Source organism: Capricornis sumatraensis, chromosome 10 (genome assembly GCF_032405125.1).
Source record: "Capricornis sumatraensis isolate serow.1 chromosome 10, serow.2, whole genome shotgun sequence".
Classification (NCBI taxonomy): Eukaryota; Metazoa; Chordata; class Mammalia; order Artiodactyla; family Bovidae; genus Capricornis; species Capricornis sumatraensis.
In genome coordinates, this window is record NC_091078.1 from 52914861 (window position 1) to 52928271 (window position 13411).

Here is a 13411-nt window from a genome sequence, read left to right on the forward strand (position 1 = left end):
TGAAGTCCTAAGTTTCTTTTCTCTTTTCTAATGAATTTTTATTGAAGTATCAGTTCAGTTCAGTTCAGTCGCTCAGTCGTGTCTGACTCTTTGTGACCCCATGAATCACAGCATGCCAGGCCTCGCTGTCCATCACCATCTCCCAGAGTTCACTCAGACTCACGTCCATCGAGTCAGTGATGCCATCCAGCCATCTCATCCTGGGTCATCCCCTTCTCCTCCTGCCCTCAATCCCTTCCAGCATCAGAGTCTTTTCCAATGAGTCAACTCTTCGCATGAGGTGGCCAAAGTACTGGAGTTTCAGCTTTAGCGTCATTCCTTCCAAAGAAATCCCAGGGCTGATCTCTTTCAGAATGGACTGGTTGGATCTCCTTGCAGTCCAAGGGACTCTCAAGAGTCTTCTCCAACACCACAGTTCAAAAGCATCTATTCTTCGGCGCTCAGCCTTCTTCACAGTCCAACTCTCACATCCATACATGACCACAGGAAAAACCATAGCCTTGACTAGACGGACCTTTGTTGGCAAAGTAATGTCTCTGCTTTTGAATATGCTATCTAGGTTGGTCATAACTTTTCTTCCAAAGAGTAAGGGTCTTTTAATTTCATGGCTGCAGTCACCATCTGCAGTGATTTTGGAGCCAAAAAAAATAAAGTCTGACACTGTTTCCACTGTTTCCCCATCTATTTTGATTTAAATTTCTGTTATTTAATACAATTTGTGTAAGATATTTATTCAGCAAATAATATTAAGCATAATCCCATGTGTGACATTGTTTTAGGTGCTACAGATGTGTAGTTAACAACGAAACAAAAATCCTTGCATGTTGGGTAGGATTTTTCTACAAACCATCTGTCCTGAGGGTTTTTTAATTTTTATTTTTTAAAAAATATTTGTGTATTTGGCCACCCTGGGTCTCAGTTGCGGCGTGCGGGACCTCTGTTGCGGTGCACAAGCTGCAGTACTTCCAGCGGTGGGTTCAGTAGCGTGGCTCCCGGGCCCTAGAGCCTGCAGGCTCAGGAGCTTGGGCTTGAGGACTCTAGCGCAGAGGCTCAGTGGTTGTGGTGCACGGGCTTAGTTGCTCGGGGGCATGTGGAATCGTCACAGACCAGGGATTGAACCTGTTTTCCCTTCGTGGGCAGGTGGATTCTCATCCACTGTACCACCAGGGAAGTCATGTTTTTTGCTTTTTGGTGGCGCTTTGCACCATGTGGAATTTTAGTCTCCTCAGCAGGGATTGAACCTGCACTCCTAGTGAAAGCTTGCAGTCTTAACCACTGGACTGCCAAAGAAACCTCTGACCACAATTTTGGTTAAGTGGTATTTTATGATCATGCCATTTATACTATCCTGCAGTCACTTCCCCTATCAACCTCTTGTATGATACTCTGGAATCATTAGGAACCAGCCCTAATTGTCCTGCGGCTTGGGAACCAGATGACTAGGGACAACCCTTCTGTCTCAAGCCTACAGAGTTTTCCAGCTTGGTCAACAGAGAACTCTTGAAAACTAATCCCAACCTGCTTGCCATATATAACCTGCTCCCTACAACTCTTAACTTGATGTTGCTCTGTCCTTGGGTCCACCTGCTGTGTGGCCCTGCCTGGCAGCCTTCTCTCATTTTAAGCTGTGAGTTACAGGTCTGACATCAGACCCTGGATGTTTTATCACCACTACTCTGCAGCAGAGTTTCGTGGAGCTCTTCCTGAAGGCCTTGGGAGTTTTTAGCTTCCAGGGTCAGACTTGCAGGTCCCGTATGTGGCTATGGGGATGGTGCTTTGATGTCTTTGGTCTTGAAGTAAGGCTTGGTCCACCAGGGGGCGCAGTAGTCTCATGCTATTGCTTTGCGTCCTAGTGAAGGTCTGTGTGATGAGGCTTGTCACCTTGCTTTGGAGAAGGGTTTGCCCTTGGTATTTTTGTTGGTCACCTTCTCTCTGGTCAGGTTTCAGAAATTGGGCTCAAAATCAAAAGATTTTGTCCATGAAATGCACTGTGTCTCTGGCTGTGTTGCCTTGAATACACCACCTCCCCTCTATGGGTTCTTAAAATGTGATCCTCTGTTTCTGTATGTGTGGGGGTGGGAATATTGTTTAGTTTTGAAACCCTTACTGGAGGGAAAACCTATTTCGTGTTTCTTCAGGACAGTATCATTATTATTTTGCAAACCTGAAGAATGACTTTCTCCAGAACAGTAATTTTTGCAGCTTGGAAACCTGAAACCTGCTTTTAACCTGAATTCTGTGATTGTGAAAATTGATTGTGGCCCTCTAAGTCTAAATCAAAATATTTTCTGGCCTCCTAATGATGGCTACGGGAAACATGCCAGGCTCAGCCATTTCAAGAGGCGAAGCTAGTATATTCCTGTGTGTTTTATGCAACCTACTAATTTTCACAGCTGGTGCCGTTTTGAACACCTTTCTGGACCAGACACCATGCTAGGTGTTTTACAAACTTTAGCTCATTAATCCTCTCACAATCTTCATGCATTATCACCATTTTTACAGATAAGAAAATTGAGGTTCATATAGCATACACGGTGGCCCTGAAATCCAAACCCAGACTAAGCAGACATATGCCCTAGCCAGCACAGACTCAGACCTCTGACTTACTCACACATGGGGCCAGGGGCTTGTCACACGGCCAGTCAGTCAAGGGAGCACCGACTGGTTTAAGGGACCATCTCCAGACCCATAATGACCAACCACCGCTGATGACGACTTGGACATCCAGATAGCACCAGTTTTTCTAGAACTTCATCACTTCTCCCCCTCCATGGAGGGGTCCACAGAGACTTAGACAACACACTCAGATGGCCTTGCCCAGGGCAACTCGTTGCTCAAGGCTTCTAATTCCATGGTGGAACCTTCCTCAGGCACTGCATTTCTAAAAATATGTCCATTTTATAGGTTACTCGGTATGATGGGCATCAATGTATTTGTCAAATTGTTACCCAGTCAGCCCATATGGACCCCTGCTGGGGCCTGGGCCCAGCTGAGGCCCCCACCTCAACAGGGAAGGTTCTCACTCCTTTCAGCTTCATGCAGCCAGAGACGGAACCAAAGCTGAGACTGATGTTTATCCAATGGCCTGAGAATGGAGAAGTGGGAGCTGTGCTTTAGAGGAGCTTCTTCCCAACATGGCACAACTTTGGGCCATGGCTGGGGGCAAAGGGGTCATTTAGTAGCTGATGTAGTAAAATCAGTGTAGAATGAGACTCAAGGGCTGCTGGAGGTCAGATTCGTCTTGGTTCCAAGTGATTCCATATGGGTTTTTGTCTTTCTATAGATTCCCTTCTTTGTCTCTGGACCCTGTGACTTAAAGATATGCATAGCTCCTGTCCACGGGTCTGGTGTCAGCTCTGGCAATAACATATACCTGAGACATTTTTACTCTCTATCTGCTACCAGAGTTCCTCGTAATATTAGCACTGGAAAAGCACAACAATAAGGGACTGTACCATGCTCAGCGTTTCACCTGAGCCCAAGCCAAACAGTCCCCCAAGCTTCTTTGTCCATTTCCTTTTACAGAATCTCTGTGCACCTGGCTCTGCGGTTTACCTGGGGAACATTGCTCTAGCATAGGAGTCCTCAGGCACAGTACTGCCCGTCTTCCTGGCTGGGTGACTCCATTGTGGAGGGGTGCCCTGTGTGTGGTAGGATTTTAAGCAGCGTTTCCAGTCTCTTCCTATTAGAAGCCAGAAGCAACTCCCCCACCCTAAATAAATCTTCCTCTTTTATACATAAAGCATATATATATAACAAGCAGATTTACTATTTATTTGTGGTATTATTATTTATTTTGGCCATGCCGTGCATCTTGGTGGATATCAGTTCCCCAACCAGGGATTGAACCTGGGCCACAGCAGTGAAAGCAATAGAAAGCACTAACCACTAGACCACCAGGGAACTCCCCTAATTATACGTGGTATTAAAATATTTTGTGGAGGGTTTCCGTGGTGGTCCAGTGGTTAAGACTGCATTGGGGAACTGAGAGTCCACATGCCACATGATGTGGCAAAAAAAAAAAAACAAATATATCATGGGGAGGTGATGATGAAAAAAATGTCTGAAAAGACTCTTTGGGATGGAGTGATTAAAAAAAGGTTGATAAACACCACTCTAGTTCAATTTTTCGGTTCTTATTCACGCAACTTCCTCAGGAAAAATGACATTTGTGGCTCTTTAAAAAAAAAAGCTGAACCAAAGAGCCAAGCAACTGTAGATACACAGAAGGGAATAACAGAGCTGGCAGGGGCCAAGGATACCATATAGAAAAAGCTTAGGACCGGTGTCAGCCCCTTGGCTATGACTGGTAGGTGAACCCAAAGAAATTCTCAGCTGGATCACTGTCCAGGGGAAGCGCTGCCATTTCCAAGTAGAAGAGGCTTGGGGAAGGGTCTTCCTGTGGTGCGGGGGGCTTGGAGCTGTGTTGTCGTGTCACTTACACCAGACAGGACATTTATTGACTGTGGTTGCCCAGAGCCTCCGTGTCACTGCCAGACACACACATCTGAATACACTTCCCTGCCCCTAACTATTATTCTTAAATAAATCTGGCTTCTCACTCTGCCCTCCTCAGATCCCACTGTTTAGAGAACATATCGTGGCATATCTTAATTGCTGGTCATGCCACATCCAGGATGGGGAAATAACAAACAGCTCGTTGATCCAGAATACAAAGGTCATCTCTACTGCACATAGCCAGCTAAACTGGAAAAAAAGGTAAATTAAAAATCCAACAAATTTTAAAACATCAAAAAGTTTCTCTCTTGAAAACCTGACTTTCCTCATCTAGCAGAGTGCAAAGCTTCCCAGCTTTCAGTTTGGGGAAATGAGTGAGTAACCTGAACCCAAGCAGAGAGTCACTCATTTTCTACTTCTTACTTCTATCAAAAAACCCCACTTGAACTCAGCGTGCGTAGATGGGTGAGGAAGAGAGCTGGTGTTCACAGGAAGCCACGCGCCCTTCAGAGACACCTGTCTTTCTTAGTGCACTGCTTCTTGAGCAAGTCGGGCACTGCCTCGCAGACCTGCCTTGGAGCCACTTTCAGAAAAGCAAGGTAAGGGGGCAGACGGTATGGGGTGCTCAGGTCCTCAGACCCTATGCTGCTTGGCCCACAGCCATGTGGGTTTTGGAAGCGCTGAAAGCTGCCCGGCTAGGCAGCCAGCCGATCACTTGGGCAGCCCGGTCATTCTGCTGGTTCATCCCAGTTGGCACCTGTCTTTATTGCTCACACACAGCCCTCCCAGCCCTCGTCTGACTGGCTCTCACACACTTAACAGCGCTTTCCTCCCGCACACATCTGGCTGAAAATATGTGCTCAGAACACACAGTTAACTTTCATTCACCATATATACTTTTCCCCTTCTGGCTTCTATCAAGACTCCCGGCTCAAGAAGCACCAGCCAAATAAGGGCTGCAGAATAATTCCAGACATTTACCAGCTGTGTTGACTTGTTTCTTCTCCTGAGAATTTCCTAACACCTCCTCAGCCTCTCTCATTCCTTTCATTTTCACTGGTAAAATGATGGCAATAGACCAGAATTGTTATTTGTTTAATTGGAATTGATAATCATTTAACACAATTTTTTTTTTTTTTTTTGAGAGACTGCGATGCCCCAGGTCTTCGGCATCTCTTTGGAGGAATAAATCAAAACCTCTCTGAGAAACATATACTTTGAGTGTTTGGGTGTGTGGTGGTCAGAGTGGGAGATGGGGAATGTATGTGGAATTATTGAACAATGTGATAGGGTTTTGATCAAGAATATCAGGGTGCCACTAACAAGGATGCAAGGAGAGGAGGCCTTGAGGCAGAAAGCCTCCTGCTTTGCTCTGATTCACATGTGGACATGTGTGTAACTTTCAGAAGATTTTAACCTCTTCATCTGCCAATTTAGAAAGGAAATGAGGGTGGTTGTGAGCAGGTGTGTAAGGTTAAGATTATAACCTCATCTGCCAATTTAGATAAGAAATAAGGGTGGTTGGGAAGGCAGAGATTTTATTTCTGGCTATAATGTGCTTTTTCTAGATCTATCCTGCTGGTTGCCACTCTGATAGGGTTCGTGCATAAAACTGATCTTTATAGGCAGTTCTGATGAAAAGACCAAAAATTTCCCTCAACTTACCCAACTGAATACGGCCACCTTCCCCGGGGCCTGGGAACCACATTTGCTGCTTTAGTACCAGGTTTGCCCAGGAGTGGCCAGTCACCCAGCCGGGGAGTCCAGGTGCATCCCAGGTGAGACAGCGCTCCGGAGCGAACACAGGACTTGGGTGCGGTGTGCTGGGGCCCACCTGTACCAGCGCTCAGGAGCTGATGGTTAAATCTTCAGAAGTTTTGTGGGGCAGTTGGTGATTTGACCTTTGCCCTGGTGGGAGTGTTTGGGCTTCCCCAGTGGCTCGATGGTAAAGAATCTGCCTTCAGTGCAGGAGATGTAGGTTCGATCCCTGGGTGGGGAAGATCCCCTGAAGGAGGGCATGGCAACCCACTCCAGTATTCTTGCCTGGAGAACCCCATGGACAGAGGAGCCTGGTGGGCTACAGTCCAGGGGGTTGCAAAAGAGTAGGACATGACTGCAGTGACTTAGCACACACACATGGTGCGAGTGTTTACACCGTGGAAACCAGCAGGAGCCACACGCCAGAGCCCCCCGGCCCCACCTCCTCGGCCTCCCAGACCTGGTTCACCTGCAGCACGTCACCGGGACTTGGGGCCCAAAGAATACATTCTCTGTGTGGCTGTGTGGTCTTCGGAAGACACTGAACTTCTCTGAGGCTTTCGTGAGTCATCTGTAGCACAGCTCAGTATGGTTATTCAGCTTAGAATACCAGGTTTTTATTGGAAGGGGTGTGAGTACAGGAACACACGACTGGGATTGAATGCACAATACCAGTGAACGTGTTCTGAAATCTGTAAAGTGCAAAGCACACAGAAGGAATTAGAATTTTTATACAAAAGCAAAAGGTCAACCTGGTTCCTTTCTAGCCATCTCTGAATTTTGGGCATTACAATCTGAAGGGGAAACATGCATAGGTTTTCTGTCTTTTTTTTTTTTTTTTTTTTGCTTTCATGTCAGAAATGCCCTGGGTGCGGTACTGTTGGGCAGGTCATCTGGTCTTGTCATTTCTGTGAGTGATTTCAGTAAATGCCAGACTAGCTTTCAGAAATACATCCTTGAAAAACAGCTCATTGAAAGAAGGTTTTACTTCTCCCACTTACAAATGGGAGAACCAGAGCTCCCAGCAGAGGGGCAGGAAAAGTGGCAGAGCTGGAGTTTGATGTCTGTCTGCCGCCAAAGGGCAGGATTCCTGCACAGTGGCCAACTGCTCTTCAGTTCAAGGACCTGAGCCCCTCAATGCCGGAAGCTTGGGAAGAGTGTCTGATGATCTGGGCAAAGCAGCTGTGCTCTGCACACAGCACTGTTCTGATTTGTTTCTGTTCTTATAGAAATCTGTTGGCTCTTCCCCTCATTAGGTTCTTCTGATTGGGCTCAGACCTGCCTTGAGGAGCCTGTAAATCTGAAAATGAACCCCACGGATACAGCAGACACCACCGTGGATGAAAGCATCTATAACAATTATTATCTCTATGAAAATATCCCCAAGCCTTGCAACAAGGACGGCATCAGGGCATTTGGGGAGCTCTTCCTGCCCCCACTTTACTCCTTGGTCTTTCTCTTTGGTCTGCTTGGAAATTCTGTGGTGGTCTTGGTCCTGTTCAAGTACAAGCGGCTCAAGTCCATGACTGACGTGTACCTGCTCAACCTCGCTATCTCAGACCTGCTCTTCGTGCTCTCACTCCCTTTCTGGGGCTACTATGCTGCAGACCAGTGGGTGTTTGGCCTTGGCCTCTGCAAGCTAATTTCTTGGATATACCTGGTGGGCTTCTACAGCGGCATCTTCTTCATCACACTCATGAGCATCGATAGGTACCTGGCCATCGTGCACGCCGTCTTCTCCCTGAGAGCCAGGACCTTGACTTACGGGGTCATCACCAGTGTGGCCACGTGGTCAGTGGCTGTGCTCGCCTCCCTCCCAGGCCTCCTGTTCAGCACGTGCTACACTGAGCGCAACCACACCTACTGCAAAACCAAGTACTCTTTCAACTCCACGAGGTGGAAGGTCCTGAGCTCCCTGGAGATCAACATTCTGGGGCTGGTGATCCCCTTGGGAATCATGCTGTTCTGCTACTCCATGATCATTAGGACCTTGCAGCACTGTAAGAACGAGAAGAAGAACAAGGCAGTGAAGATGATCTTTGCTGTGGTGGTCCTCTTCCTGGGGTTCTGGACCCCTTACAATGTGGTGCTCTTCCTGGAAACCCTGGTGGAGCTGGAGGTCCTGCAGGACTGCACCTTTGAGCGACACCTGGACTATGCCATTCAGACCACAGAGACCCTGGCTTTTGTTCACTGCTGCCTCAATCCTGTCATCTACTTTTTCCTGGGGGAGAAATTTCGCAAGTACATCGTACAGCTCTTCAAAACCTGCCGGGGCACTCTGGTGCTCTGCCAATACTGTCGACTGCTCCCAATGTACACCGACACCCCCAGCTCATCTTACACGCAGTCCACGGTGGACCATGATCTCCGCGATGCTCTGTAAAAACTGGAAACGCAAGAAACAGTTAATAAGCTTCCCAAGTTGAGAGCTTATTTAAAATTGTATCAAAGTAACAGTTTCCTGAACAAGTACAGGCGAGAAGAATTACATCCACTGCAAAAAGTAGGGCTTCTCACCCGGCAGTCACGTTTTCTTCCTGCCAGGTACAAGTTCAGCATGACCGGAGTTCACCTGGACTGAGGCATCCTTCCTTGCTGTGCCAGGCTTTCCTGCAGGGATGGGTAAACCTGAGGAGGCTTCTGAGCATGCTTCAGTGAGGAGAGAGATGATTTGGGGACAGGAAGACCATTCCCTTCCAACCTGAACTCATGGGATTCTTTAGAGGGGTTTTTTGAGAATTGACTGGGGGAGTAAAGCGCTAATTCTTGCTGTGAAAACGAGGCCTTTAAACTTCTACTAGCTTCTGTGAAACAATATAGAAATACTTCGGCATACTGTCCCAGTGTTTTCCTAATCATATTTCTGAAGCATGGTGTACTCCATGAAGCCAGGTGTCTGCAGAAACAAATAGTAAAGGAATGAAATTAGATCTGGATTCTTTTATTGTGAAGGATTATTTGTTAATGAAAGCCAAATTTCCAGTGCTGATAACAAGTATAAGCTTAAGAAAGCATTAGAATGGTCTGATTTCTAAACATGAAATGCAAGGCATTAACAAATTTGAATGTAACTTGTGGAAATTCAAACACAGTTTCATATGCTTGTGGTGTGTTTTATTTTCATTAATACATGAGTATTCAAATTTAAGAAATAATACATAGTCCCAGATACATTTTACTCATTTACAAACATTGCCTTCAAAACCAAAAAATAACAAGGACTAATCAAGTAAGAAGACAACGCTTCCTTAATCATTTCAAAGTGCCTGCCATAAAGTAAGGCAAAAATAATCCACTAAAAGTTAATGCTGATGTGGCATAAAAATGACTTCCAAAAAATTTGGAACTGTGAAAAGTGTCATCTTTTAAAATATTGGCTCTGCTTCTTAACTTTTGGATGATTCAAAATTTCAGTCAGTCACTTCTTACAAGTCATTTTAATTATGCAATTAATCATTAAGAGAACTCTCTGTTCTTACAGCCTTAATCAGAATTAAGATTTACAAAGTCTAAGGATATCTGTAATTGCTCCAAAACAAAACCTATTTTGCAAACTATTACCTGAGCTAACCAGTTTAAAATGCTTCTGTAAATTTACACATTATTGCATGCTTTCCATTTATAAAGAATGCATTTCCAGAAAATTTATTTTCAGAAGGTGATTTTTAACAGGGTAAGTTGATATTGCCTTTCTAGAAATACAATAAAAGACAATAAATAAGCCTGTGTATGGTTTTTCCTGGTTATGTGGATGTTTAGTCTACCACTGGGGATGAGCATCTGAGCTGCTAATGTTCCCGCTGTCTGGCTGGATCATCCATGCTACATGTTATAGAAGAGGTCCACGTCCCTGAGAGGAAGAATTAAAGGCTTCAGTGTTAAGATAACCACTTGGGATGGAGAAAGGAGGCACTACTCATTGTCACAAAAGTGCTTGGGGGTGAGAGTGGATGAGGAGTGGGGACAGGAGGGGTTCCTGGGCAGTCCTTAGAAAACCCCACGGGACACGGCAGGGTCTGCAAATTATACTTCTGTGTTTCCTTGTGCATCTGAGCCATTATTTTCCTCTCTTAGCCTTGGTTTCCTCTTGTCTGTAAAGCAGAATAGAGTTCAGAGTGATTGCAAAAAAGGATGAGTACTCAAAGTATCTAGGTTCCTTGGTCATAAAGTGTGGTTTTAAACTTCCCAGCCAGTGGCTGCCTCCCCTTTCCTCTTAGAGCTTGCAGTTTCATTCATTTAATCAGTAGGAGACAGAAGTGTAAGGACACCAAAAGGCAAAGACTAACCAACAGGGTGTTACTTAGTGTAAAAACATCACATCTAAAGCTCACCGAGGCTGCAGACCACACAGCTCCTGCGCCCCATCTGAGGATGGGCTCACCTATCACCTCCAGGACCTCAGGGCCTCCCTTGCTCTACAGCTGGGAGCTGTCCCTTCAGGATGGGAATTTAGAACCTCTGGTGATACCCAAACATAACCCTCTCAGCTCACTGGAAAGAAAGTTCCTTCCCCTTCAGTAACAAGCATAGAAACCCTAGCTTGATTTCTACACAAAGTTTGGTTTTGCTTTTTTTTTTAAAAGGGTGCCAGGAACAACAATCACCAGCTACCCAAGAACCAAAAAATTATACTTCCAAAATCTCTTGATGTTGATTCTGCAAAGAACAAGAGCTGTCCTACGAGTGCCTCTTGTGACAGAAACTTTTTAAGGTGAGTTTAACTGTATGTTTTCATTAGGACCATTCTTCTCTTGCTGCACTATGTCTAGCCTCTGGGGAACAAAGTTCAGTTCAGCTCAGTTCAGTCGCTCAGTCGTGTCCAACTCTTTGCGACCCCATGGACCACAGCACGCCAGGCCTCCCTGTCCATCACCAACTCCCAGAGTTTACCCAAACTCATGTCCATCGAGTCAGTGATGCCATCCAGCCATCTCATCCTCTGTCGTCCTCTTCTCCTCCTGCCCTCAATCTTTCCCAGCATCAGGGTCTCTTCAAATGAGTCACAGACTAGGTGTAATTTCTTTAAGAACAAAAGACAGAGGTTTGCTTTTCAGATGATGTCATTGTTTGGAATAAGATAGAAGTTATGGCTGCACAGCATTGTGAATGTGCTAAATGCCACTGAATTGTACATTAAAAAAAGAATTTTTTTTTTTTTTTATCACACTATGTAGCATGTGGGATCTTAGTTCCCTGCGGCTACTGCTGCTAAGTTGCTTCAGTCGTGTCTGACTCTGTGCAACCCCACAGACGGCAGCCCACCAGGCTCCCCCGTCCCTGGGATTCTCCAGGCAAGAACACTGGAGTGGGTTGCCATTTCCTTCTCCAATACATGAAAGTGAAAATTGAAAGTGAAGTCACTCAGTCATGTCCGACTCTTCGAAACCCCATGGACTGCAGCCCACCAGGCACCCCGCCCATGGGATTCTCCAGGCAAGAGTACTGGAGTGGGGTGCCACTGCCTTCTCTGCTTAGTTCCCTGACCAAGGATCAAATCCTTGGATCAAATCCCCTGCAGTGGAAGCCTGGAGTTTTAACCTCTGGATGGCCAGAGAAATCCTGAATGGTAGGTACAGTTTTAAATGATTGGTTTTATAGGGTGTGAATTTTACCTCAACAACAACAAAAAGAATAATAAGAATTAGCCCTATCACTATCTGTCCCATAATAGGCACTCAGTTCAGTTCAGTTCAGTCGCTCAGTCGCGTCCAACTCTTTGCGACCCCATGAATCACAGCACGCCAGGCCTCCCTGTCCATCACCATCTCCCGGAGTTCACTCAGACTCACGTCCATCGAGTCCGTGATGCCATCCAGCCATCTCATCCTTGGTCGTCCCCTTCTCCTCCTGCCCCCAATCCCTCCCAGCATCAGAGTCTTTTCCAATGAGTCAACTCTTCGCATGAGGTGGCCAAAGTACTGGAGCTTCAGCTTTAGCATCATTCCTTCCAAAGAAATCCCAGGGCTGATCTCCTTCAGAATGGACTGGTTGGATCTCCTTGCAGTCCAAGGGACTCTCAAGAGTCTTCTCCAACACCACAGTTCAAAAGCATCAATTCTGCACTCAGCATTCTTCACAGTCCAACTCTCACATCTATACATGACCACAGGAAAAACCATAGCCTTGACTAGATGGACCTTCGTCAGCAAAGTAATGTCTCTGCTTTTGAATATGCTATCTAGGTTGGTCATAACTTTCCTTCCATGGAGTAAGGATCTTTTAATTTCATGGCTGCAGTCACCATCTGCAGTGATTTTGGAGCCCCCCAAAATAAAGTCTGACACTGTTTCCACTGTTTCCACTGTTTCCCCATCTATTTCCCATGAAGTGATGGGACCAGATGCCATGATCTTCATTTTCTGAATGTTGAGCTTTAAGCCAACTTTTTCACTCTCCTCTTTCACTTTCATCAAGAGGCTTTTTAGTTCCTCTTCACTTTCTGCCATAAGGATGGTGTCATCTGCATATCTGAGGTTATTGATATTTCTCCTGGTAATCTTGATTCCAGCTTGTGTTTCTTCCAGCCCAGCATTTCTCATGATGTACTCTGCATAGAAGTTAAATAAGCAGGGTGACAATATACAGCCTTGACGTACTCCTTTTCCTATTTGGAACCAGTCTGTTGTTCCGTGTCCAGTTCTAACTGTTGCTTCCTGACCTGCATACAGATTTCTCAGGAGGCAGGTTAGGTGGTCTGGTATTCCCATCTCTTTCAGAATTTTCCACAGTTTATTGTGATCCGCACAGTCAAAGGCTTTGGCATAGTCAATAAAGCAGAAATAGATGTTTTTCTGGAACTCTCTTGCTTTTTTCCATGATCCAGCGGATGTTGGCAATTTGATCTCTGGTTCCTCTGCCTTTTCTAAAACCAGCTTGAACATCAGGGAGTTCACGGTTTATGTACTGTTGAAGCCTGGCTTGGAGAATGTTGAGCATTACTTTACTAGCATGTGAGATGAGTGCAATTGTGTGGTAGTTTGAGCATTCTTTGGCATTGCCTTTCTTTGGAATTGGAATGAAAGCTGACCTTTTCCTGTCCTGTGGCCACTGCTGAATTTTCCAAATTTGCTGGCATATAGAGTGCGGCACTTTCACAGCATCATCTTTCAGGATTTGAAACAGCTCAACTGGAATTCCATCACCTGCACTAGCTTTGTTCGTAGTGATGCTTTCTAAGGCCCACTTGACTTCA

General features: G+C 45.7%; 1 protein-coding gene and 1 non-coding gene across 2 annotated transcripts; one reads left to right on the forward strand and one right to left on the reverse strand.

The window, feature by feature from the left end:
- The first annotated feature begins 4959 nt into the window (after nt 1–4959).
- Nucleotides 4960–8602, forward strand: CCR4 (C-C motif chemokine receptor 4). Its single transcript, XM_068983173.1, has 2 exons — nt 4960–5057; nt 7473–8602. Exon 2 carries the CDS (start codon nt 7523–7525, stop codon nt 8600–8602), a length of 1080 nt encoding a protein of 359 aa, XP_068839274.1. The 5' UTR covers nt 4960–5057; nt 7473–7522.
- A 2197-nt stretch (nt 8603–10799) lies between these two features.
- LOC138088092 (U11 spliceosomal RNA) lies at nt 10800–10928 on the reverse strand. The gene has a single exon (XR_011145678.1). It is a non-coding gene; the product is annotated as a U11 spliceosomal RNA (small nuclear RNA).
- Between the last annotated feature and the right edge of the window lie 2483 nt (nt 10929–13411).